At 57.0% G+C, this 13,225-nt stretch overlaps 2 protein-coding genes across 2 annotated transcripts; one reads left to right on the top strand and one right to left on the bottom strand.

The window, feature by feature from the left end:
- Positions 1–63: 63 nt before the first annotated feature.
- Positions 64–1,335, top strand: FKRP (fukutin related protein; the record flags this gene model as incomplete). Its single annotated transcript, XM_057409385.1, has 1 exon — positions 64–1,335. A coding segment is annotated over one exon (1,272 nt), but the record flags the coding sequence as incomplete, so codon positions are not given.
- A 2,324-nt stretch (positions 1,336–3,659) lies between these two features.
- On the bottom strand, positions 3,660–10,159 carry AP2S1 (adaptor related protein complex 2 subunit sigma 1). The gene is made up of 5 exons (XM_057409386.1): positions 10,092–10,159; positions 7,741–7,890; positions 6,389–6,502; positions 4,451–4,510; positions 3,660–3,775 (listed from the first exon to the last, which is right to left on the bottom strand). Exons 1-5 carry the CDS (start codon positions 10,092–10,094, stop codon positions 3,674–3,676), a joined length of 429 nt encoding a protein of 142 aa, XP_057265369.1. The 5' UTR covers positions 10,095–10,159; the 3' UTR covers positions 3,660–3,673.
- Between the last annotated feature and the right edge of the window lie 3,066 nt (positions 10,160–13,225).

Raw genomic sequence — 13,225 nt, 5'->3', positions numbered from 1 at the left:
GTCCTGCTCCGCGACTACGAGCCCGTGGACAACGACGTGGTGGCAACGGCTCGGTCCTTCTCGACCCGGCACCCGGTGGCCGTGGTGACGGACACGGCGCTCTACCCGCCGCTCCCGCTGCCCGCCGGCGTCGCCGTGCTCCCGCTGCGCCCCGTTCCCGAGCGACCGCCCCCTTTGGCGCGTGCCCAGCTCGCCGTCCGCACGCGGCACGTGGCGTTGGTGCCCGACGGCACGCGCGTCGCGCCGGGGCTGTTGGAACGCATGCGGGACGCGCTGGAAGCCCCCGGTGACGGTGCCGACGCTCGCATCGCGGTGGCGCCGGTAGGACCGGGAGCATTGAGGTGCCTGCAGGTGACGCTGGAAGCGCGGGAGTGGACGGTGCGGTACCGGCACGTTCCCAACACGCCGGGGCCGTGCCAAGCAGTCGACGGCGCCGCCGCCGTCGTGTTCCTGTTGCGCACCCGCGATCTCTTCGCTTTGCCGTTCCCTTTGGAGCGCCCGGTGGGCGCCGCGCTCTTCATCCAAGCGGCTTTCCGAGGTTGGAAGCTCCTCGTGGTGCCTACGGCGTTCCCGGCTTCCCGGCGTTTACCCCTTTCCCTCGAGAGCCAATGGAAAACCCAAAGCGCGTCGGAGAGCCGGCGCCGGCGGTTGATGCGGGATCTGGGCATCAAGCGGGAAGTGCTCGCCGACGGGAGGGAGCGTTGGTACGGTTGCGGCAAGGAGACGGCGCGTTGCTTCGGGACGATCCACGCGGGCACGCCGCAGTACCTGGTGGCGGGGCGTTGGACGCCGCCGTGCTGCCTACGGGCGTTGAGGGAGACGGCGCGGCACGTGGTGTCGGTGTTGGAAGAGTCGGGAGTCCGGTATTGGTTGGAAGGGGGATCGCTGTTGGGCGCCGCGCGCAACGGGGACATCATCCCTTGGGATTACGACGTGGATTTGGGAGTCTACAAGGAGGACGTGGCGAGGTGCCGGTGGTTGGCGGCGGCGGCGGCCGGGGAGGCGGTGGAGGATGAGGATGGATTCCTATGGGAGAAGGCGGTCGAGGGGGAATTCTACCGCGTGCATTACAGCCGGAGCAACCGGCTCCACGTGGATCTGTGGCCCTTCTATTCCCGCGCCGGCGTGATGACCAAGGAGACGTGGTTGGGTCATCGGCAGGACGTGGAATTCCCGGAGAGATTCCTGCAGCCTCGGGTGCCCGTGGAGTTCGCGGGATTCACGGCCATGGCGCCCAACAGCGCCAGGGAATTCCTGGAGTTTAAGTTCGGAGCCGGAGCCATCGAGAAGCCCGAGTATCCCAATCCCAGCGTGAAGAGGATGGGGCAGGAATGAACAAAGGGGGGTGATGGGGATGGGGAATGCTCGGATATAAAGGGGTTGGGATGGGGAATCCTTGGACACAAAGGGTTTGGGATGGGGAATCCCGGGATACAAAGGGGTTGGGATGGGGAATCCCGGGATACAAAGGGGTTGGGATGGGGAATCCTTGGATACAAAGGGGTTGGGATGGGGAATCCTTGGACACGAAGGGGTTGGGATGGGGAATCCTGGGATACAAAGGGGTTGGGATGGGGAATCCTTGAACACGAAGGGGTTGGGATGGGGAATCCTTGGACACGAAGGGGTTGGGATGAGGAATCCTTGGACACGAAGGGGTTGGGATGGGCAATCCTTGGACACAAAGGGGTTGGGATGGGGAATCCCAGGATACAAAGGGGTTGGGATGGGTAATCCTTGGACACAAAGGGGTTGGGATGGGGAATCCTTGGACACAAAGGGGTTGGGATGGGGAATCCTTGGACACAAAGGGGTTGGGATGGGGAATCCTTGGACACAAAGGGGTTGGGATGGGGAATCCTTGGACACAAAGGGGTTGGGATGGGGAATCCCAGGATACAAAGGGGTTGGGATGGGGAATCCTGGGACATGAAGGGGTTGGGATGGGGAATCCTTGGACACAAAGGGGTTGGGATGGGGAATCCTGGGACACGAAGGGGTTGGGATGGGCAATCCTTGGACACAAAGGGGTTGGGATGGGGAATCCCGGGACACAAAGGGGTTGGGATGGGGAATCCTGGGATACAAAGGGGTTGGGATGGGGAATCCTGGGACACAAAGGGGTTGGGATGGGGAATCCTTGGACACAAAGGGGTTGGGATGGGGAATCCTGGGACATGAAGGGGTTGGGATGGGGAATCCTTGGACACAAAGGGGTTGGGATGGGGAATCCTTGGACACAAAGGGGTTGGGATGGGGAATCCTGGGACATGAAGGGGTTGGGATGGGGAATCCTTGGACACAAAGGGGTTGGGATGGGGAATCCTTGGACACAAAGGGGTTGGGATGGGGAATCCTTGGACACAAAGGGGTTGGGATGGGGAATCCCGGGATACAAAGGGGTTGGGATGGGGAATCCCGGGACACAAAGGGGTTGGGATGGGGAATCCTGGGATACAAAGGGGTTGGGATGGGGAATCCCAGGATACAAAGGGGTTGGGATGGGGAATCCTGGGATACAAAGGGGTTGGGATGGGGAATCCCAGGATACAAAGGGGTTGGGATGGGGAATCCTTGGACACAAAGGGGTTGGGATGGGGAATCCCAGGATACAAAGGGGTTGGGATGGGGAATCCTGGGATACAAAGGGGTTGGGATGGGGAATCCTGGGACATTAAGGGGTTGGGATGGGGAATCCCGGGATACAAAGGGGTTGGGATTGGGAATCCTTGGATACAAAGGGGTTGGGATGGGGAATCCTTGGACACAAAGGGGTTGGGATGGGGAATCCTTGGACACAAAGGGGTAGGGATGGGGAATCCTTGGACACAAAGGGGTTGGGATGGGGAATCCTGCGACACAAAGGGGTTGGGATGGGGAATCCTTGGACACAAAGGGGTTGGGATGGGGAATCCTTGGACACAAAGGGGTTGGGATGGGGAATCCCGGGATACAAAGGGGTTGGGATTGGGAATCCTTGGATACAAAGGGGTTGGGATGGGGAATCCTTGGACACAAAGGGGTTGGGATGGGGAATCCTTGGACACAAAGGGGTTGGGATGGGGAATCCTGGGATACAAAGGGGTTGGGATGGGGAATCCTGGGATACAAAGGGGTTGGGATGGGGAATCCCAGGATACAAAGGGGTTGGGATTGGGAATCCTTGGATACAAAGGGGTTGGGATGGGGAATCCTTGGACACAAAGGGGTTGGGATGGGGAATCCTTGGACACAAAGGGGTTGGGATGGGGAATCCTGGGATACAAAGGGGTTGGGATGGGGAATCCTGGGATACAAAGGGGTTGGGATGGGGAATCCCGGGATACAAAGGGGTTTAGAATGGGGAATCCTGGGATACAATGGGATTGGGATGGGGAATCCCGGGAATCCTGGTCCGTGCGTGTCCCCCATTGACAATAAAGCCTCTTTGTGCCCCCCCATTGTCCCCATCCCTTCTTATCCCCCCCCATCCCAATTGAGCCCCCCAAATGTGATATGGGGGGGGGGGGGGTGTCCCTATGCCCCCCCCATCTCTGCTCCATCACAGCCACGTTTATTCACAGCACAAGGATGGGGGGGGACGGGGACATCAAGGGGGTCCATGGGGGGCAATGGGGGTCCATGGGGGGCAATGGGGGTTAATGGGGGGCAATGGGGGGGGTTTGGTCCCGGTTCACTCCAGGGACTGGAGCATCAGGAGCTGCTTGAGGACCTTGGTCTGGCTCGTCTCCCGGATCTCCCCCGCCAGGAACATCTCATCCACCACCGTGTACACCTGGGGTGTGGGGCGGGACCCATGGATGTGGGGCAGGGGCCATGGATGTGGGGTGGGAACCGTGGGTGGGGAGTGGGAACCGTGGATGGGGGGTGAGACCCGTGGATATGGAGCAGGGGCCATGGATGGGGGTGGGACCCATGGATGTGGGGCAGGGCCCATGGATGTGGGATGGGACCTATGGATGGGGGGGTGGGACCCGTGGATATGGGGCAGGGGCCATGGATGGGGGTGGGACCCATGGATGTGGGGCAGGAGCCACAGATGGGGGGCGGGACCCACGGATGGGGGGCAGGACACAGGGATGGGGGCGGGACACAGGGATGGGTATAGGACCCATGGATGGGGGCGGGACCCATGGATATGGGGCAGGACCCATAGGTGTGGAGCGGGACCCATGGATGTGGGGCAGGACCCATGGATGTGGGGCAGGACCCAAAGGTGTGGGGCGGGACCCATAGGTGTGGGGCGGGACCCATGGATATGGGGCAGGACCCATGGATATGGGGCAGGACACATAGGTGTGAGGCAGGACCCATGGATATGGGGCAGGACCCATAGGTGTGAGGCAGGACCCATGGATATGGGGCAGGACCCATAGGTGCGGGGCAGGACCCATAGGTGTGGGGCGGGACCCATGGATGTGGGGCCGGATGAGACTCGTGGTCCCATTACCTTATAGAAGTTGAAGACGAGGTCGAGCTCGCAGACATTGTGGAAGTACTCATTGAGCACCTGGGGGCAGCCAGGGGCCATGGGTCATTAATTAGCCTTAATTAACTGACTCATAAGCATCAATTAACCTTAATTACCAACGACCATTAATCATTAACGAGGTTAAGTCATTAATGAACATTAATTAATGTGTATTAACAAGCATTAAAGTCAATTTATTAAGGGCAATTAATGTTCTTTAGTTTATTAAGGACCGTCAATGAGGGTCGTCAATGAGGGCCGTCAATGAGCGTCGTCAATGAGCATCGTCAATGAGCGTCGTCAATGAGCGTCGTCAATGAGCGCCGTCAATGAGAGCCGTCAATATGGGTCGTCAATGAGGGCTGTTAATGAGGGTCGTCAATGAGCGTCGTCAATGAGGGCCGTCAATGAGGGCCGCCAATGAGCGTCGTCAATGAGGGTCGTCAATGAGGGCCGTCAATGAGGGCCGTCAATGAGGGCCGTCAATGAGGGCCGTCAATGAGGGCTGTTAATGAGGGTCGTCAATGAGGGCCGTCAATGAGGGCCGTCAATGAGGGCCGTCAATGAGGGCCGTCAATGAGGGCCGTCAATGAGGGTCGTCAATGAGGGCCGTCAATGAGCGTCGTCAATGAGGGCCGTCAATGAGGGCCGTCAATGAGAGTCGTCAATGAGGGTCGTCAATGAGGGTCGCTAATGAGGGCCGTCAATGAGCGTCGTCAATGAGGTTCGTCAATGAGGGTCGTCAATGAGGGCCGTCAATGAGGGTCGTCAATCAGGGTCGTCAATGAGGGCCGTCAATGAGGGCCGTCAATGAGGGCCGTCAATGAGAGTCGTCAATGAGGGTCGTCAATGAGGGTCGCAAATGAGGGCCGTCAATGAGCGTCGTCAATGAGGTCCGTCAATGAGGGTCGTCAATGAGGGTCGTCAATGAGGGCCTTCAATGAGCGTCGTCAATGAGCGTCGTCAATGAGGGTCGTCAATGAGGGTCGTCAATGAGGGTCGTCAATGAGGGCCTTCAATGAGCGTCGTCAATGAGGGTCGTCAATGAGGGTCGTCAATGAGCGTCGTCAATGAGCGTCGTCAATGAGCGTCGTCAATGAGCGTCGTCAATGAGGGCCGTCAATGAGCGTCGTCAATGAGGGCCGTCAATGAGCGTCGTCAATGAGGTTCGTCAATGAGGGCCGTCAATGAGGTTCGTCAATGAGGGCCGTCAATGAGGGCCGTCAATGCGGGTCATCAATGAGGGTCGTCAATGGGGGCCGTCAATGGGGGCCGTCAATGGGGGCCGTCAATGGGGGCCGTCAATGAGGGTCGTCAATGAGCGTCGTCAATGAGGGCCGTCAATGAGGGTCGTCAATGAGGGTCGTCAATGAGCGTCGTCAATGAGGGTCGTCAATGAGGGTCGTCAATGAGGGTCGTCAATGAGGGCCGTCAATGAGCGTCGTCAATGAGGGCCGTCAATGAGGGCCGTCAATGAGGGTCGTCAATGAGGGCCGTCAATGAGGGTCGTCAATGAGCGTCGTCAATGAGGGTCGTCAATGAGGGTCGTCAATGAGGGCCGTCAATGAGGGTCGTCAATGAGGGTCGTCAATGAGGGCCGTCAATGAGGGTCGTCAATGAGGGCCGTCAATGAGCGTCGTCAATGAGGGCCGTCAATGAGGGCTGTCAATGAGGGTCGTCAATGAGGGCCGTCAATGAGGGCCGTCAATGAGAGTCGTCAATGAGGGTCGTCAATGAGGGCCGTCAATGAGGGTTGTCAATGAGCGTCGTCAATGAGGGTCGTCAATGAGCGTCGTCAATGAGGGCCGTCAATGAGGGCCGTCAATGAGGGTCGTCAATGAGGGCCGTCAATGAGGGTCGTTAATGAGGGCCGTTAATGAGGGTCGTTAATGAGGGCCGTTAATGAGGGCCCCTCACCTCCACGAAGTTGTGGATGGCCTCCAGGTAGGCCAAGTTGTTGTCGGTGACGTCAACGCAGATGCAGAAGTAGAGGCCGGCGTAGCGGCGGTAAATGATCTTGAAGTTCCGGAACTGGGGGGGAAATGGGGGGGATGGGGGGGGATGGGGGGTTGGGGGGATTCGGGGGAATGGGTGGGATGAGGGGAATGGGGGGGATGGGGGATGGGAGCAATGGAGGCAATGGGGATAATGGGGGCAATGGGAGTAATAGGGGCAATGGGGGGAATGAGGGAATGGGGGGAATGGGGATAATAGGGTGAATGGAGGCAATGGGGCAATGAGGGTAATGGGGGCAATGTGGGGTCACCCCCAACTCCCTATTAAAGCCCCATCCCCAACCCTCGTCCCAGGGCTCCATCCCTGCCCCTCACCCCCTGCTGCAGCCCCATTCCTCACCCCATTCCCAAAGAACCCCCGGGAAGTGAGGGATTTGGGAATCAGATCCCGGGATTTGGGGTCAGATCCCGGGATTTGGGAATCAGATCCCGGGATTTGGGGTCAGATCCCGGGATTTGGGGTCAGATCCCGGGATTTGGGGCTCAGATCCTGGGATTTGGGGTCAGATCCCGGGATTTGGGGCTCAGATCCCGGGATTTGGGGTCAGATCCCGGGATTTGGGGCTCAGATCCCGGGATTTGGGGCTCAGATCCCGGGATTTGGGGTCAGATCCCGGGATTTGGGGCTCAGATCCTGGGATTTGGGGTCAGATCCCAGGATTTGGGGCTCAGATCCCGGGATTTGGGGTCAGATCCCGGGATTTGGGGTCAGATCCTGGGATGGGGATCAGATCCTGGGATTTGGGGTCAGATCCTGGGATTTGGGGATCAGATCCTGGGATTTGGGGTTAGATCCCAGGATTTGGGGTCAGATCCCGGGATTTGGGATAAGATCCCGGGATTTGGGGTCAGACCCCAGGCTGTGGGTCTCAGACCCCAATCTGTGGGTCTCAAACCCCCGGCTATGGATCTCAGACCCCCGGCTATGGGTCTCAGACCCCAAGGTGTGGGTCTCAAACCCCCAGCTATGGATCTCAGACCCCAAGGTGTGGGTCTCAAACCCCCAGCTATGGATCTCAGACCCCAAGGTGTGGGTCTCAAACCCCCAGCTATGGATCTCAGACCCCAAGGTGTGGGTCTCAAACCCCCAGCTATGGATCTCAGACCCCAAGGTGTGGGTCTCAAACCCCCAGCTATGGATCTCAGACCCCAAGGTGTGGGTCTCAAACCCCCAGCTATGGATCTCAGACCCCAATCTGTGGGTCTCAGACCCCCGGCTGTGGGTCCCGGACCCCCAGCTATGGGTCTCGGTACCTCCACGAAGTTGGTGTGCTTGGCGTCGCGGACGGTGACCACGGCGTGCACCTCCTCGATGAGCTTCTGCTTCTCGTCGTCGTCGAACTGCATGTACCACTTGGCCAGGCGCGTCTTCCCCGCCCGGTTCTGGATCAGGATGAAGCGGATCTGCCCCACGGGGGGGGAAGAACGGGATCGGGGGGGGGAATAACGGGATCGGGGGGGATAACGGGATCGGGGGGGGGAATAACGGGATCGGGGGGGATAACGGGATCGGGGGGGGAAGAATGGGATTGGGGGGGGGAAAGAACGGGATCGGGGGGGGGAATAACGGGATCGGGGGGGGGAAAGAACGGGATCGGGGGGGGGAATAACGGGATCGGGTGGGGAAGAATGGGAACGGGATCGGGGGGGATAATGGGATCGGGGGGGGGATAACGGGATCGGGTGGGGAAGAATGGGATTGGGGGGGATAACGGGATCGGGGAATAACGGGATCGGGGGGGGAATAACGGGATCGGGGGGGGAAGAATGGGATTGGGGGGGATAACGGGATCGGGGGGGGAATAACGGGATCGGGGGGGGGAATAACGGGATCGGGGGGGGGATAACGGGATTGGGGGGGGATAACGGGATTGGGGGGGGCAATAACGGGATCGGGGGGGATAACGGGATCGGGGGGGGAATAACGGGATCGGGGGGGAATAACGGGATCGGGGGGGATAACGGGATCGGGGGGGGATAACGGGATCGGGGGGGGGAATAACGGGATCGGGGAATAACGGGATCGGGGGGGGAATAACGGGTTTGGGGGGGAATAATGGGATGGGGGGGGAATAACAGGATCGGGGGGGGAATAACGGGATCGGGGGGGATAACGGGATCATGGGGGTAAGAATGGGATTGGGGTGGGAAGAATGGGATCGGGGGGGGAGAATGGGATTGGGGGGGAAGAATGGGATCGGGGGGGGCAATAACGGGATCGGGGGGGGCAATAACGGGATCGGGGGGGGCAATAACGGGATCGGGGGGAGAGAATGGGATTGGGGGGAAAGAATGGGATTGGAGGGGCAAGAATGGGATCGGGGGGGGGCAAGAACGGCATCGGGGGGGGAAGAATGGGATCGAGGGGGGAATAACAGGATGGGGGGGGGCAAGCTATATGTGCTGTATGTGTCCCATAGGGAGCGTTCTATGCCCCCTACCTATAGAACATCATATGTTCCATGCATGTACACACACTATATATGCTATATATGTTATATGTATGTTATATATATGTTATATATGTTATATGTGTTATATACGTTATATGTGTTAATGTGTTATATGTGTGATATATGTTTTATCTGTTATATATGTTGTATGTGTTATACGTGTGTTATATATGTTATATATGTTATATATGTTATATATGTTACTGCACTACATAACTTACATTGTTCTTACATATTACATATCCTATATACACTATGGATGCTTTACATTGTTGTGTATGTCATATATAATGCACATCCCATATATTACATATAATAAAACAATATTATATTGTGCATGCTATATGAAATAGATACAAATATTATATAGAACATACATATTATATATGTAACACGTATAAGAAGTCATATGCTGCCTAGAGGGACTCTTATATGCCCCCTATATGTCCCATAGGGAGTCTTATGTCTCCCCCCTATATGTCCCATAGGGAGTCTTATATACCCCCCCTATATGTCCCATAGGGAGTCTTCTCTCTCCCCCCATATATCCCATAGGGAGTCTTATATACCCCCCCTATATGTCCCATAGGGAGTCTTCTCTCTCCCCCCATATATCCCATAGGGAGTCTTCTCTCTCCCCCCATATATCCCATAGGGAGTCTTCTCTCTCCCCCCTATATGTCCCATAGGGAGTCTTGCATGCCAGCTGTATGTAAGATGTACATATGACAGACATATGTGTTACATATATGTTACATATATATTATTACGTACTTTATTGCTCTATAGGGTTTATATCTCATATTATATACCTATATTACATGCAATATATATATATAACATATTAGATCCATAGGGCATCAAAGGAGCCTTCTATCACCTCAATGCCTGACAAAGCCCCCCAACAGTCCCCCCTCCCCATAGGGCAGCCCCATAGAGGCACTCCAATGGGGTGCCCTATAGAAGACACCCCCCCGACCCTTACCCCCCCCCCCCCCCCCAAAGCCGCTCCCTATGGGGGGGACCCCACACCCCCACAAAGCCAGCTCGCAATGGGATCGCCCTATAGGGCCCCCCTCCCCTATGGGGCACCCCATAGCCCCCTATGGCCCCTCCTCAATGGGGAGCCCCCCCCTTCTTCCCGTTGCTCACCATGGCTGCTGGTCCCGTGCCCCCCCCGGCTCCGGCTCGAACCGGATATCCGCTCCCGGCCGCCGCGGGGCACGATGGGAGTTGTAGTCCCGGCCCCACTGCTTTGGGCCACATTACCCAGAGGCCTTTGCGCCGAGCGCGGGGCATGACGGGACTTGTAGTCCCGACCCCACTGCTTTGAGCCACATTACCCAGAAGCCTTTGCGCCGAGCGCGGGGCACGACGGGAGTCGTAGTCTTCCCCTCGTTCCGCTGCCGCTCCCGCCCCACCGAGGCCTCCGTGCAGGCCGCAGGCCTCACACCCGGGCTCCGTTCGCTCCGGTTGGGGGGCGCTCACCGCCGTTAATCCGCGGGCGTGGTGGGGGTGTCCCGGTGTCCACCGGAGCCTTTGAGGCCTTCCTTCGCCTTCCTCTTCCTACGCATGCGTAAAGAGCGCGCACAGCGCCCCCTAGCGCACGGGAGGAAGAGGAGGAGGAGGAGGAGGAGGAGGAGGAGGAGGAGGAGGGGAGGAGGGAGGGGGGGGGTGGAGGGAAGGGGGTGTTTCTCCCCCCATCATGGGGGTAAATGGAGGTGCCCCAGCCTGAACGGGCCTTAAGGACCCCCCCCCCTATTGGGGGGCTGTACCACGTGGGGGGGGGGGGGTGCGTGTCCATTACCCCCCCCCCCTCCCCCTTATTCCATCCCTTTCCCTCTTGTCCCATCCCATTCCCAAGCTTTCCCCTATGGAAGCACCCCCAAAGCCACCCCCTCCTCCATCCGCCGCCCCTTTTGGTCCAGGGATAACGGGAATGGGGGGGGTTGGCATGGGAAGAACCACATTGGGGGGGTTAATGGGAATGGGGGGGGTTAATGGGGATAGGGGGGTTCATGGGAATAGGGGGGGTTAATGGGAATGGGGGTTTAATGGGAATAGGGGGGTTTAGTGGGAATAGGGGTTTAATGGGAATGGGGGTAGTTTAATGGGAATAGGGGGTTTAATGGGAATGGGGGTGCTTAATGGGAATAGGGGTTTAATGGGAATGGGGGGGTTTAATGGGAATGGGGGTGCTTAATGGGAATAGGGGGTTTAATGGGAATGGGGGGGTTTAATGGGAATGGGGGTGCTTAATGGGAATAGGGGGTTTAATGGGAATGGGGGGGTTTAATGGGGATAGGTGGTTTAATGGGAATGGGGGGGTTAATGGGAATAGGGGGGTTTAATGGGAATGGGGGGGTTAATGGGAATAGGGGGTGTTTAATGGGAACGTTGGAGTTTAATGGGAATGTTGGGGTTTAATGGGGATAGGGGTTTAATGGGAATGGGGGTGCTTAATGGGAATAGGGGGTTTAATGGGAATGGGGGGTTTAATGGGAATGGGGGTGCTTAATGGGAATAGGGGGTTTAATGGGAATAGGAGGTTTAATGGGAATGGGGGGGTTTAATAGGAATAGGGGGGTTTAGTGGGAACAGGGGGTTTAATGGGAATAGGGGTTTAATGGGAATGGGGGTGTTTAATGGGAATGTTGGAGTTTAATGGGAATGTTGGGGTTTAATGGGGATAGGGGTTTAATGGGAATGGGGGTGTTTAATGGGAATAGGGGGGTTTAATGGGGATAGGGGGGTTTAATGGGAATGGGGGGTTTAATGGGAATGGGGGGATTTAATGGGAATAGGGGTTTAATGGGAATGGGGGGATTTAATGGGAATAGGGGGTTTAGTGGGAATAGGGGGTTTAATGGGAACAGGGGGTTAATGGGAATGGGCGTGTTTAATGGGAATAGGGGGGTTAATGGGAATGGGGGGGGTTAATGGGAATGGGGGGTTAATGGGAATAGGGGGGTTAATGGGAATGGGGGGGGTTAATGGGAATGGGGGGTTAATGGGAAGAGGGGGGTTAATGGGAATAGGGTTTTAATGGGAATAGAGGGGTTAATGGGAATGGGGGTGTGTAATGGGAATGGGGGGGTTAATGGGAAGAGGGATGTTTAATGGGAATGGGGTGGGATGAATCGGAATAGGTGGTTTAATGGGATTAGGGGGGTTTAATGGGAATAGGGTTTTAATGGGAATGGGATGGGATGAATGGGAATGGGGTGGGATGAATGGGAATAGGTGGTTTAATGGAATAGGGGGGTTTAATGGGAATGGGATGGGATGAATGGGAATGGGGTGGGATGAATGGGAATAGGTGGTTTAATGGAATAGGGGGGTTTAATGGGAATGGGATGGGATGAATGGGAATGGGGTGGGATGAATGGGAATAGGTGGTTTAATGGCATTAGGGGGGTTTAATGGGAATAGGGGTTTAATGGGAATAGGGGGTTGAATGGGATGGGATGAATGGGAATGGGGTGGGATGAATGGGAATAGGGGGTTTAATGGGAATGGGATGGGATGAATGGGAATGGGGGAGTTAACGGGAATGGGGGGTTCGTGCCTTGCTGCTGATGTGAATGGGGCTTTGCTCCCGTTCGGATCCCGTCAGGAGCTGCTGGATCCCTCCGAGCCGCTGGGAATTGGTGCTTGAATCCAGGGTGCTCCAGGCCGGATCCACAGGTGAGGGCACCTGGAAGCTCCCATTCCATGCTTCCCATCCCGCTTTCCACCCGGATAAACCCCCCCCCCCATCGGTCCCAAAGGCTGTGGCGTTCCATCCCCATTCCCAAAGTGGGGAAGCTCCATAAGGCTCCATCATGGGGCTGGGAATGGAGAGTCAAATCCCTTTTCCTTCCTCCTTCTTTGATCCCTTTGGATCTTCCCCTTCCTTTCCCAACCACCCCCATTGTGTCTCCAGCTTGGCTTTTCCCTCGTGGCGTTCGCCCATCCCATGGGATTGGTAAATGGTGGCTTTGGGAATGTCCCCTTGGGAAGCTCATCCTCTCCTAAACGATCTCCAGGCCATCCATAGGGCTTGACCGGGATCCTTCCCTCCTTATCCTCAACCCATGGTGGGGCTGCTGGATGGGGAATATCCAATGGGATTGGAAAACCCTTTGGGAAGCTCCAGGAGCCATCCCTATGGCCAACACCTTCCCACCCCACCAGTGAGCTCCGGGCCTCGCTTTGGGTTGGGAACGGGCTCGGAGATGGGAATTCCTCTTTTTGTCCTTCAGGGAATGCCCATTGCTTGGCATTGCCGTTGGGAATGGGGTGGG

The sequence above is a fragment of the Pezoporus wallicus genome, unplaced genomic scaffold, assembly GCF_028554395.1.
Source record: "Pezoporus wallicus isolate ANWC-B61680 ecotype Strahan unplaced genomic scaffold, APGP_CSIRO_Pwel_v1 contig_9802, whole genome shotgun sequence".
NCBI classification, from domain to species: Eukaryota; Metazoa; Chordata; class Aves; order Psittaciformes; family Psittacidae; genus Pezoporus; species Pezoporus wallicus.
This window is presented reverse-complemented; position numbering and strand designations above follow the sequence as displayed.

Coding starts and splice junctions, on each gene's coding strand:
- AP2S1 (XM_057409386.1), bottom strand. Junction 6,503..7,740: donor AGCACACCAACTTCGTGGAG/GTACCGAGACCC, acceptor TTTCCCCCCCAG/TTCCGGAACTTCAAGATCAT. Junction 4,511..6,388: donor CCATCCACAACTTCGTGGAG/GTGAGGGGCCCT, acceptor GGCTGCCCCCAG/GTGCTCAATGAGTACTTCCA.